General features: G+C 42.1%; 1 protein-coding gene across 4 annotated transcripts in view; it reads left to right on the forward strand.

Annotated features, from left to right (window-relative positions):
- STXBP6 (syntaxin binding protein 6) overlaps window positions 1-13,472 on the forward strand; it is a 243,251-nt gene that overhangs the window by 226,358 nt on the left and 3,421 nt on the right. For all 4 annotated transcript variants that reach the window (XM_030803339.1, XM_012498236.2, XM_030803341.1 and 1 more), the window contains one exon: window positions 7,336-7,493. In XM_030803339.1, coding sequence (XP_030659199.1) covers window positions 7,336-7,493 — 158 coding nt within the window. The remainder of the gene's footprint in view (window positions 1-7,335; window positions 7,494-13,472) is intronic.

Below are 13,472 nucleotides of genomic sequence, written 5' to 3' on the forward strand. Positions count from 1 at the left end.
TGCACCGCCAAGCCCAGCTAGTTTTTGTATTTCTTATAGAGATGGGGTTTCTCCATGTTGCCCAGGCTGATCTCAAAACTCCTGAGCTAAAGTGATCCACTCACCTTGGCCTCCCAAAGTGCTGAGATTACAGGCGTGAGCCACCACACCCGGCCAAAAATAGGTACTGTTTTTTATTGACATTAAACCAATGAAAAAGCATAGGCTCATAGAGATTAAGTAACTTATCTGAGGCCACATAGTTGATATTTGGCGAAGTCAGGCTCAAGCCTAGACCTTTCTGACCTTGTATCTCTAATCAGGAAGGGAATGAAGGAAGAATCAAAATGATAGGGGTCAGGGATGGATCAAGAAATAGTGTGTTTTAGAAGCCAACAGAAAGAGTGGCCTTCAGAAGTAGTCAATTTGTGGTCCCATGGCCAACTGGAGGAAACATAAAATAGGCAATGGACTTGATAGGTCATTGGTGAGTTTGAGAGAAGAGTGTTGTTAGCATGGGGTGAGGTAGTCCACTGGAAGTTCAAAACAATTGTGGCATATGAAAGTAAGAGTAGGGGCAGACTACTCCTTCACGAATGTTCATGGTGATGAGAGTAGGGAAAGAAAGATGAGCTAAGTAGAGAGCTTAACAGAAAGACTATCCAGTGCCAGATAACAAGTTATCTCATTACTAATGGCTAAGGTTCAGTGTCTATGGGCCAAACACTATTCTAAATGCCCCACTTGCACATCACCTCATTTATTCCTCACAGCAACCTCATGAGATAGATAGTAGACCAAGCCCTAGGACAGGTGAGGAAACTGAAGCACAACAGGGTAAGTAATTTGTTCAAGGTCACACAGTTGGTAAGTAGCAAGTATGTTGAACAAAATTTGCTTTTTAACCAGTAGCATTGCGTAGAGAGTTTTCAATTTGTATATATAAGGACTTGAAATTACAGTTATTAGAGTGTTAGAGTAAAAGTCCCTAGCTGCCAACTGTAATGAAAGTAGAGACCTGTAGATCATAGCTGGTTTGTCAGCAAACATAACCCAAGACAGAACGAAGTCCATTTTACCAAATTTAGAGCCACGTTAGGTTTTTAACCTCAAAACAAGTGTTCCCTGTATTCTGAGAACCGGATAATCTCTGAACAAAACAGACCCGAAAGAAGTATTATTGAATTCATTCTTCTGATACCCTATAACTGTTTGTAAGAACCAAGGTTAAGTAAATCCTAAAGATTCCCATAAGTGTTTATGCATATCGTGAATTTAAGTGTTTAAAGAGACCTGAATAAAATCCTAAATGTTTGACCCTTGTCAATGAGAAGATTGAAACAGTGAATTGAGAGGAGAGTATGAACTCATAGTTGTCTATATGACAGGGAGGGAGCATTGGGCTTTTTCCTGAGACTTTAGTTAGCTTCTGGGGCAGACATGCTTGTGACTTGGGAATAGGCTGGTGTTCCACTGCATTACCTTCACAATGCCAAAAGAAGACCTAATAGAATGGTCCATTCTTCGCTTGGTAACAACAGCAATCGATAATTCCAAGGTGTCCTTCAAGTAGGCTTTTGCATTTATGGACTTACAAAGTATTCCTGAGCATTAAGTCCATTTTTCTTTGTCATCCAGCTCCAGGCAACAAACAAGTAAGTTTCTTGGTCCTTGAAATTAGCCACCAACTTGAGACAAAAGATAATTCTGAAACCGCCATTGAGCACGCTGTCTGTTCCATAGCCTCTATAAAGCAAGCCTTTTGAATGTAATTACATGACCTGTCTATTACTAAATTGATGAGGACAGCCTGAATTTATTTTTCCCCCTTTAACTTAGGAGTTAGTGTAGTCTATTGTAGCATTTCTGAGCACAAATTCTGCAGAATTTCACCCTACTAAGATACTTGGCAAAAAAGCCCTATGAGTAAATATGTTTGGGAAGCTCTGCACACCATACCTCTCCTGCTCTCACCTCTACCTCCTTTTCATTCCGTTTACATTAGCACGTTAAAGATTTTCCAAAGTTCTGCAATAAAGGAGCGTGGCTAGATCTCATTTCACGACGTCATTTTGCCATAGAATTGAGCTTTCCTTGGAGCACTGTAAACTCACAGAACCACTTTGGCAAATGCTGACATAGATGTTAAGAGCTTTGGAGTCAATTCGTGGCTAATCCTGCGTAAGCTACTTCACCTCCCTGTGCATGTGTTTCCTTAACTGTAACATAAGGGTAAGAATATCTCCCTTTGAGGAATGTAACATCTTACCATAGTACGTGCCACCTAGTATGGTAGCTGTTCCGTGATTGTGATTGGCTGATGTTCACACTGCATCCTGCCCAGCTTGGGTTAACAACCCTTCCTTTTGGAAAGGCTTGATGTAACCAGAATTTTTAAAAGAATTTTTCTGGTTAGTCATTACCACAAAAGTATGGATGAAATTTAACTTTTTGGAAGACTCTCCATCTTAAAAGAGGATATTAGAGGTTGTCCAACATGGAAATGCAGTGATGTGATTTAGTATTGATTAGTCAATGTAATATAGAAAGAGCTTGGTATTGCCTAAATTCACAGTTAATTAATGGACTTTGTGGATTAAGAACCAACTTCTATCACCGGGTAGGCCTTTGCATTTAATCACTCTGTTCACAGAAGTAAAAGCTAATATCATCATTATTACTTAAATTATTATTCATCTGTAAAATATTTAGTGACAGTCACAGTACTAAACAGAGCCTCCTTTGAAGCATCATGATTATCATGCAACTGAATTACCATGGATGGGGGCAGAAGTAGAGCCACTCATCACAGGAAGCAGAACAGTGTCTAAGTGGCACCGAGTGGCTTTGGGACTGAAAGGAGACCAGGCTATCAGGGAGCCAGATCTCTATGTGACTTTTCTTTTGCTAATATGTGTTCTAGTGGTAGAAACACTGAGCAATAAAATTGTCATGGAGTGAAAGTAGAAAAAAGAAAAAAACACTGTCTTAGGTGAATCCTACCTTTTTGTATCCAGTGAAATTAATTTGTGTGTCACTTATACTGAACAGGACTTAATTGTACCTTACGTACTACCCATGAAAATAGCTTTACTAAGAAAAATAACTCGGTAGATTAGAATAGAGCCTACTTCATCTATGCAGAGAATAAATTATTATTGAATACTTTTGGCATATTATATGAGAGTCACTAATGTTCCTGGCCTATAAACAGATTAAATATAATAGGTCTCCCTACCAATTTTTGTGTTTGTTAGAACCCATATCTATTTTACACATTTATATTTTCCCAAAATTCAAATTGGTTTTCCTCTAAGTTAGTTTAGATAAGTGGGGTTTATTGGGTAGTTATTCTTAAGTGGTTAAATTGATTATGGAATAGAAGTAGTCCAAGCAAAACTATTAAGAAATCTCTGTTTTAAAAGAGTGTTCTTAGATGAGCACGTTGACTCAGCACTGAGTATAGATGGGCATATATTTATTATTTATGTTTTAGATTATTTTCTTGCTGCTTTATTTTCCAAACAGGATGAATATTTTACGTTTCAAATCTCTATATATGTATTTTATAGAAGTAGCTGCTGAAAATTCTGTTGAAATTGCCTTTTACTAGCAATAGAATTAAGGATTTTAATTACCAAGATACACCCTGATGTGTAGGGTGATCAAATGAAATTATGTTGATAATTGAACTATATGTGTATCCTGCTACACATAGCAGGATATACAAAGGTATGTAAGGACTATCTTCTGCAGGCTTCAAAACACTTAGCCCCAAGATAGGAGAGAAGAGAGAGTGACATGCAATGGAATTGGGTAAGATGTGCCATTTTTTTCAAAATTACATAGAAAGAAGATGTAGTCTTAAGGGGGGTGGAGGGACAAACTTCCACTGAGTACCTGGAGACACTGCGTGTACATCTGTATCTCCACAGTAGGCACGTGAGGTAAATGGCACAACCCACATTTTACAGATCAGACAAATTAAATCACTCCCTTTAAGTCATTCTGCCAGTTGTGTCAGCATAATAGTGCCTGGCACATAGTGTGTACTTCATGAATAGTTTTGAATGTTGAATAAATCTTTCAGGGAAGCAATTTTCAACATACACCAAGAGCCTAAAAATGTTTGTATGCTTTGAACCAGCAATTTTATTTCTAGTAATTATCATAGATGTGGTAAAGATTGTGTGTATATGTGAGGCAAGAGGATGGTAAAAAGGCAAGAGTGTAGAGAGCTGTATAGCAGGTGACCTTTAGTTGTATGGGATAAAAGTGAGGAAGGTGTCTAGACTAGAATCCCAGATTTCTGGCCGGATTAAGGACCTGGGCAGATATTGGGGTTGTTCGCTAAGTAGGGGACCCAAAGGGAAAACAGGTGTGAAGGGAAAAGATAATGAGTTGAGGTTTTGACTTACTGAACTTAAGATGACTTTGGGTCATTCTGTTAGACTTTTTCCATAAGAAAACCTGTGTACCTGGAGCTCAGCAGCATGACCTAGTGAAAGATAAGGATTTGGTTATGGAAGTCAAGAGCTGGAGGAGATTGCTCCAGAGAGAGTCTGTAGAATGCAAAAGAGAAGAGAGTGAGGGAAAGAACCCTGGGATTACAGTTTGAGCAGGAGGATCCCAGATAGAAGAAAATAAGTCAGCAGAAGATCTAAGTCAATAGAGGAGAAATAATAAAGATTTAGGGAATGGTCAACAGAGCGAAATGATGCACTCTGAGAATTTGTAATCCAGCTGGGAAGTCATTGCATCTACAGGTGAAAAAGTCAAGTAGGAAAAGAGTTGCCCATGATTGTACTTAATTAAGTACCCAAGAAGGTTATAGATATTATTTAGGGAGTTGAGTGGAGGGAGAGATTGGAATTGACCTGAAGCTTAATAAAGGTGATGGGACTTCACTGGGCCTAAAATGTGGGTAGAATCAAGACTGGAAGAGGTTATTTCAACTGAGGAAATGAAATTTGTTTGAATTCATCCTGATGCCTGAAAGTAACTGAAGGTAGATTTCTTGTTGGCAGTAGTCAGCGATGTCATCTTTCAACAGCGAAGACAGCATCTGATTCTCTATGAGTTATAATGACTCCTGTTAAACAGTATCATATAAAACTGAGTGTGATGTTACCTGACATCACGTGCAAGATTAATTTCAAGCAACAAAGCAGCAAGGCTTATGTGTAGTGGGTTCATTCCAGAAACACGATGTGAAGATCATGCAGGTCAATTCCAGTGGGAAAAGGCAAGTCTTAGTTATACACCCTCTTAATTTTATAGCAGCTAATTCTAAAATCCTTTTGATTTAAGGCAGCTATTCCTAGTGGTGAAGTTGCAGCTTCCCTGCCCTATCTTTTCCCAGTCCTCTGGTGGCTAAGCTGTGAATATATGGAAGGAGGCAGGAAAAGGAGATTTTCTTGTGCCCTCTCCCAGCTCCTCTGCGCCCTTCCCTGTCTTCCTGTTCCACCCCATTGGCCTCTTCCTTTTTTGAGAAAACTTGACTTTCCGTGTGGCATGGGTAATAACTCTTAATTTACCAAGAGGAGTACCTTGAGGACAGAAACAGTCAGGCATTACCTTGGGAAATAACCTGTCAAAACCTATCTGTATGCTAGTCTGCCCACAATTCTGTCTTAGTGATTGCTTCTCTGAACCAACACCATATCTGCAAAGAACAAGGTAGAGAATAAGGAAAAGTCACTGGAAAGCCAGGCTCAAGTGCTATCCATGTCACTTCCCTAGTGATATGGTCTTGTGCAAGCCTCTTAAACTCTGCTAGTCCCAATCCTATCAGTAGAATTGTGACAATCAAGTGAGATAATATTTGTGAAGGTGCTTTATGATTGCAAAGTGCTATTCAAGTGTTGAGCAGTGTGGATATGTTATTACCTTAGTTATGAGTATGATATGAAAGCAAAGCGGACCAAGATTTCTCCTCCTAAATCTGTTCTGAAGACCCAGACCTTTCATTCCAACCTTGCATTCAACCAGATTTGCCTAGAACTGCATTTCCTCTGCTCCCTATTTATCTGTGCTGATTTATCTTGGCTCATGTAGTGCTTGATGCAACTGACTAACACTGAGTTAACCCCATTCTCCTCCCCTTAGTGCATAATTGAATCCCTTGAAATCCACCATTAAAGAAGAAAAATGGAAAAACACTTGCTAAGTGCTTCCTCCAGTCCAGGCACTTTCTTTGCCTGAGATCCTTTTCCACAAACCACAGACTGTGCCCACAGAGGAGAAATTAAGAAGCCTTTGCAGCTGAGACCAGTGGAAATTTCATTTCTATTAAAAGCTGTCTATGGCTAGATGTATCTATCCCAGGTACAAAGTTAAATGATGTAATAAACTTATTCAAAGACATAAAGCCATTATATAAAATGCCATTAAATATCTCACACTCAGTGTTAACAAAATACAGCTATAAATTTCCTTTGGTTGTCATTTTGCAAGTTGCTATTTCTCAGTGATTTATGCATCAGCAAGTTCTTCACTATTGAATTTTGCTGCCCAGTCCCGGCAAATGGGATGTCAGGAATGCATGACCCTTTGAGAGCCAATGGCTTTCAACTTTCTTGGTATCACCATTCCTGAGTTTGGGAATACCAAGTTTCTTCTAGGGCTGGTTTCTGTCACTGTTTTGTACCTGCTGGTTAAGTATGGTCCTGAGGCTCCGTATTTCACATACTGGAGATCAGAGGTAAGGAGTCCCAACCATCCAAGCCATGGTACGGAATCCAAGGTTGGGAGCAGACACATCTACTCTGAGCTTTGAGACCGGATCATAGCTCTTACATGAAGCTGTACATTTTGGGGTATTCTTTACTTGCTGGATGAAGGAGTAAAATGAAGAAGAAGCATTGGAAGGAATATAGAGTATTCTATCTAGAAAAGTTCTGTAGTCCCAGTTTTCCTATGGTTATTCACCGAAACCACAGGTTAAAAGGAAATAACATAAGATCCAGATATGTCTCATTGAACTTGCCTAATTCTGTGAACTTGTCAATGTTTTCATTTATCTTTGCAAGCCAAGTTGTAAATCCAGACAGGCCCCATCCTTTTGAGCCTCATCGGATAGAATACTGGCAGAATGGAAATGACTGGCGTGTCAGTGATGGGATTATAAGGAAGCATTTAGGATTTTCCTAGGTCCTGCAGTCAATGGGTGTTCTTGCTGCAAGTGCGTCAGTCAAACCCAATCAAAAGAAATGTCAGCTTGTTTCCCAGACACTAGACGAGCGGCCTTTCTGCAGTGTGACCTGCCTTCCTCTTACAGGGTACTCACCCTGCCAGAGTCTGGTCACTGTGGGTCAGCCGGGCCAGTTTCTGATGCTCCTGCTCTCCTCCTTTCAGGAAACAGCATCCTCCATTCAGCTGCTGACAGCGTGACCAGCGCAGTGCAGAAGGCAAGCCAGGCCTTGAATGAGCGTGGAGAGCGATTAGGCCGAGCAGAGGAGAAGACAGAAGACCTGAAGAACAGCGCCCAGCAGTTTGCAGAAACTGCGCACAAGGTGGGCCAAGAGAGGGGCAGGCTTCTCAGCTCTGGGGCTTTGGGGAGCTACAGTGCCAAGAAACTTTATTTCAGTATTTTCCTGTGATGAGAGATATAAAATTAAGCTTTTTATTTCCCCTTTATGTAACTCCCATCTGCTACTTACTAAACACCTGAGTCGTGGAAAATTTCTTCTTGTACCTGGTTTCTTTGGCTCTTTTCTGATGTCCTCATCCGTATCTCTGACCTTCTGATCTTGGATCTTTAGGAACTATGGACCATCTTTAGTTCCTGCTCAGAAGTTTAGGGCTCAAGTATCGAGACATAGAATAGGGTGTCGGGGAGAAGAGATCAGGTCTTCAAATATCGCTGCCCCACTTAGCCAACACATGGAGGACGTGAGGCTGCTCATGCTTGCTTTTCCATCCTGTCCCTTTCTCATCCTGAGTCTAGCAGTGTGTCCTTATCTCTTCACCAGACACCAAGCAAGCCGCAGTCCCAGGGAACTACGCACCTCAGGGCTAGTTTTCCCTCTGAGAGGGGTCGGTTGTTATTTCAGGGCCTCAATTCTGGGGCTCTGAGCTTGACTGGAGCAGCGCTGAGCTGCCAGCAATACTCCCTGCTGCCCCTGAATCCAGAGAAGGGCATTTCCTGCGTGACTGAGTGCGCACTCTGCACATTCTCATACTCGCTGAGAACTGTGCCTTTTAGAAGGGAAAGGGGCAGTTTTTATTGGCAGCCAGCTATCTAAGGCAGTCACAAACCAAAGGAGAGGCCCTGTTGGTCAGGTGATAAAGAGGATTTATTGCTGTTCTTGTGCTTCAGATCAAAGGGCAGTTTTTTTCTGGTTAGTGGTTTGAATTTAGGCTTCCAGAAACAACATCTGCTGATGACTTGTGTTGGCATGTCAGACTTATGATCTGGCCCTTCAGATACACTTTTCAGGTGACCTTTCGGGGAAAAAAATAACTGGCTTTAACAGAAACACCACTTCTGCTGAGGAAACAAGGATGGATAACCTAAAAAGCAATGAGAAAAATATTCCCAGCTGAGTTGCGGTGACCTCTTCTGGAGGCTCACGCTCAGGTCCAGCTGGGGATCCAGCTCTGAGTGGATGACTCCTGCCTTCTCTTCCTGCATCCCCTTTGCGCAGCCCTGTCTTGTAGTCTCATTCATTCTCTGTCGTGACAGGGTCTTACTGCACTGTCGCCTGTGGGGCCCATTTCGAGTTCCTTCAAGGAGAATTGGCCAGATCTATCTGAAAATGCAGACAGCCCTGCTGGAGACCAGAGCCTCAGATTGCTGCTGTTGGTGCAGATGCAGAGAGAGTGAACTTGGATTTAAGGTCTCCCTAGTTCCTTCCTCCCTTCTGCAGCCTCTGTGACACAGAGATAATGATGACATGGAAATGCTGGCATTACAGCCTCAGCTTCTTTAACCACAACAGCAGCTTCCGTGATTTCAATGGGAGACGGATAGTGGAAATCTGGGGAAACATTTAAGTTGTTGAGTTGGGTAGAGAAGGCTAAAGGGAATAACTTTATAATAGTCTTCAGTTTGGGGAAGCGTGATAGTACAGGCATTTTTCTTTCATGTCTTCCCACACAGAATAGAGCAATCAATAGTGCGCTGATAAAATTCTGCTAAAACAAGAGTTTAGGTTAATGATTAAACCATGAACCAGGTTACCAAGGAAGATTGTGAAATTGCTCTTCCTAAGGCGGCGTAGACAATACCTGGATGTCATCCACGTAGGCGTCCCTCCCAGAGCGGGCTGTACAAACACCGGATTGGATAACCTAACCAGATGGCCTGAATTCTTGGCCCTGGTAGCCCTGTTTCCTTGATACTGTGGCCAAGTTTGCTAGGCAATTGGGAAAGCAATATGGAATAGTAGTTAACATCTTGTCTTTGAATATAGCTCTGCCATTTACCATCTTGGTGACCTTGGGCAAATGCTTAATTTCTCTAAGCCTCAGTTTTCTCATCAGTGAAATAGAGATTCTCATAAAATTCTTTATGAGAATAGTACCTATCTACTAGAGTGTTCAGAGAATTGAATGAGTTCAAAGCTATTAGCATAGTATGTAGCACATATAAATCTAAATTACTATTATTTGTAATCATTTTCATAAATTTTTTTTCTACTGACCCTGCCCTATTCAATCACATAATGAGCACTGTAGAGGGATTGGAGAATTGATACTGGTGATTGAGGATCCTCAACACAGGGACAGGGAAGGAATGGAGCAGAAGATTTTGTGCCTCCCGAACCCAAAGGGAAAGGGGTGTGGGACGGCCTCCTGCTAAACGTTGATACTATCTAAACACAGATCAGCCCTTGAAACAGGAACCCATCAGGATAGAAACTAATGCAGCCACCAAAGGCAAAGGGGTCTCTGGCTTGACCAGTGGGAAAATTTATGCCCAGCAGTTACCTGCTTTCACTCGGGAGGAGTGAGGCATGGACAGCTTGTGTTTATTTTGGTTTCCCCTCCTTTAGGTAATCTTGGGGGGAAGAGGAGGGGTTACTAGTGTCTGTTAATGTGTATGAGAGTGTGAGAGTGTCGTGGCCAGACTTGCAGTTGTGTGAAACTGGGATGTGTGCCTATGAATCACTGGCGCTGGCAGTATTCCTAACGAGCAGATTGACCTCTCTAGATAAGGTGTGGCTGTTTTCCCAGGGACTAGGACTCTTGATTTGGACCTGCTAGCATAGGCTGACCACAAAGATGTCACTTTACTGGACAAGCCACAGCCAGGCCTGCTGGTGAGGGGAGAGTTCAGAGATGGAACCCAGGCATTCTACCCCCTGGACAAGCATGGCTCTGTTGACTCAGAAGGAGTAAGCTGTGCTTACAAGTGGGGGCCAGAACACATGGCAGAGTCCTGAGCAGAAAATGGCAGTGCCAGATGGCAGCTCCTAGAGCTCCCAGTTGAATAAGGGCACTGAACCCCAGCTGGAGAGTTTGGCACACCTTTGTAGAGTCCAGTAGAAAATAACCTGGCCTTCTAACTTGTTCCAGGACTCCTGCAGTGACCCAGGTGCAAGAGTGAATGGATCACTTTTGCACAACCCTGACTTCAAAATATGCAGGTGCTTGTTGTCTACAGTGCAGATAGAAAATGATCCTTCCGCCCTGCCTCCCTAGACTGACTCCCCCATCTCCACTCTGGTGAGCCTGGTTTGAGAAAGTATGGTTCTTTCTTGAGCTCCGGGCTTCATGCAAAGTTAACCTCAGGAAAGTGCACCACAATCGCAAAAACAGATCTGCTCACTTTCCCTTGCCAAAAAGCACAACGTTGCAGCAGATGCAATGCTTTGACGGCCCCGCCGTACGCAGTGAGTTAGTAGGCAAGAGCATTACCCACACTCAGACATCCTCAGATGACATTTCTTGCAGAAAAAAACATTGACCTGCCCTGTTTTGCACTAGCCTACGTGTGTGGGGGAAGAAAGGGCATGTGACATTTCTCTCACTGCGAGGGAATGGCTGCCTCTATCCTTACTACCTAAGGAGCTCAGGTCTGGGTCTTAGGAGCACAGGTCTTATAATATATAATATTATATTATTATAAAATAATACTATTATGTTATAATAGTATTATAAAAAATAAAATACATGATTTTATTATTTATCAACAATAATATATTGATACTATATCTCCCTGGTATCAGTCATGATTTTATTATTATCATTTTTTAGGTTGAGTAGGTTACATGCATAGCATTGAAAGAGAACTCTTTCCATGAGATATTAAGAACACAAAATATATCAAAAGGAAATTTTAAATTTTAACAACTCTGACACCTAAATTTATCCATTGGCATTTAGAGTTGGAGACTTTTTTATAGACATAAGAGGAGGCTGAGGTGTGGAGCAGCTGCGACTTTAGAGCTCAAGGTCATACAGCAGATTTGCAGCAGCAGGTATCCTGACCTCATTTCATGCAGTGCTCTTTCTGCTCTACCTCCCTGCCTTCCATATTCTAACACTCCTCATTCCTAGGGAATTTTTAAACAAAAACTAAAATGATACTACTTTCTTAGTCCATTCAAGCTGCTATAACAAAATACCATAAACTGGGTGACTTACATACAACAGAAATTTATTTCTCACAATTTTGGAGGCTGGGAAGTCAAAGATCAAGGTACTGGCAAATCCTGTGTCTGGTGAGGGCCAATTGTTTGATTCACAGATGGCACCTCCTCATCATGTCCTCACATGGTAGAAGCGGTGAGGGGTCTCGCTTCAGCCACTTTATAAGGACACTAATCTCATTCATGAGTGCTCTGCCCTCATGACCTAACTACCTCTCAAAGGTTCCACCTTCTAATAGTGTCACCTTGGGGGTTAGATTTCAACATAAGAATTTTGGGGAAACACAAACATTTGGACCATGGCAATACTCAAATAGCAAAATGTCCAGTCTTAACATATTTCTGCAAATCTTAGCTGGTCATGGCCCAGGGGCTCCCCTTAGCTCCATTCCAGATGCACTGTCCTGGTTACCAGGGTCTGGTTTGAACAGCAGCACAATCACTGCTGAAGATTAATAGCTGTGGGTAAATTGGCACAAGCCCATTAGTTGAAAGTTAACAGCTCATTGAATACCAGGACAGCAGCACTGATCAAATATTTATGGTCAGTATTTATTATGCACAACACTTAACCACTCTGTGTTGATGTGATGGTCCATGTTGCTGAATAATGTACAAAAACTAGAAGCAGAGCAAGAAGTAGAGGCCATAGAGTGATGAGGTTCAGAGTGTGGCCAGGAAGTGGGACAGATCTGAACTAGAGCCCTGGCTCTGCCATTTGCACCAACCTGGACTATATGTTTCCTGGACTATAAACTCTTTGAGGTCAGGAGTCCTTAGCCACCTCTACCCTTCTTGGCAAGAACCCACATCACTCAGCATGACAGCCTGGGCACATTCGGAACTTCCCAAACCCTGTGTCTGACAGTTGACTGACTATCGGCGTTAGCATTGCAGAAGATCTGTGGAGGTCTTCACTGGCATCACCAGACAGAGGTACTGGGCGCTCTTTCAGCTGAGGTTTCCCAAGCAGAGATTAACTTATCAACATGAGGACTGGTCCAAAGGTCCCTCTATCACATGCAAACCTGGCTGGGGACACTGCTTGTGAGTGTTGACCCTGCCTTTGCTGGTGGCTTAGCTGAAATGGCATCCCCAGGGTTATAACTTATTTGTTGAAGATGTCAAGAAGAGAAAGAGAAGATTCAGGTTGCCCTGGGTTTTGCTGAAGAAATGGATTAGTGACATCTTCCAAAATGATGCAGAGCACCACTGGGTGAAATCAGTAGGATCAGCCTTACTAATTCTTAAAAGGCAGAGAGCCTGGTCAGGATGCAGATGACAGGGCTTTCTGCAAAGTTATTGCCTGCAGAGAATCACCTGTTCTTTGCTCAAAGGATTTCTGAGCCACAGAACCCTAACTCCAGTTGTTCCCAGCCCCAACCACAGGAATTAGTCCCTGATATCAGACTCTGGATACATGGGGAGTTACAGTTCAGCCTCTGTTCTGCCTTCTAGTTCACATCATTGTATAGACTCCTTGGAAAAGATCTGGCTAAGAAAAGTGAAGACAAATTTAATTTTGTGTTCTGTACCTGCATATCCTTTCCTTAAATACATTATCATGGGCTGGCTGGGCTTGGGAAAATATTGACTGATACCGTGGTATTTGATGTTCCCGTTTCAAAGACCGAATATTTCGATAGACTATGTTTTACAAACACCAGTGGGAAAGGCATAAATCAAAGTCGGGATTTGGTGTGTTTTGGCTCTCGTCAATAACACAATTAAATTGCGAAGGGCTGTGGACTTGGTTGAATGTCCAGGCTGCATATTAAATAGATGGTTGTAGATTGTCTCACTAAAAGCTGTTGATTTTTAATACTTCATGAGATGCCAGTAAATATAATTCAGGGGTGTTGCTTCTCCTGGATAGCTGGGAACCCCAGCTATTCC

Source organism: Nomascus leucogenys, chromosome 22a (genome assembly GCF_006542625.1).
Source record: "Nomascus leucogenys isolate Asia chromosome 22a, Asia_NLE_v1, whole genome shotgun sequence".
Lineage (NCBI taxonomy): Eukaryota > Metazoa > Chordata > Mammalia > Primates > Hylobatidae > Nomascus > Nomascus leucogenys.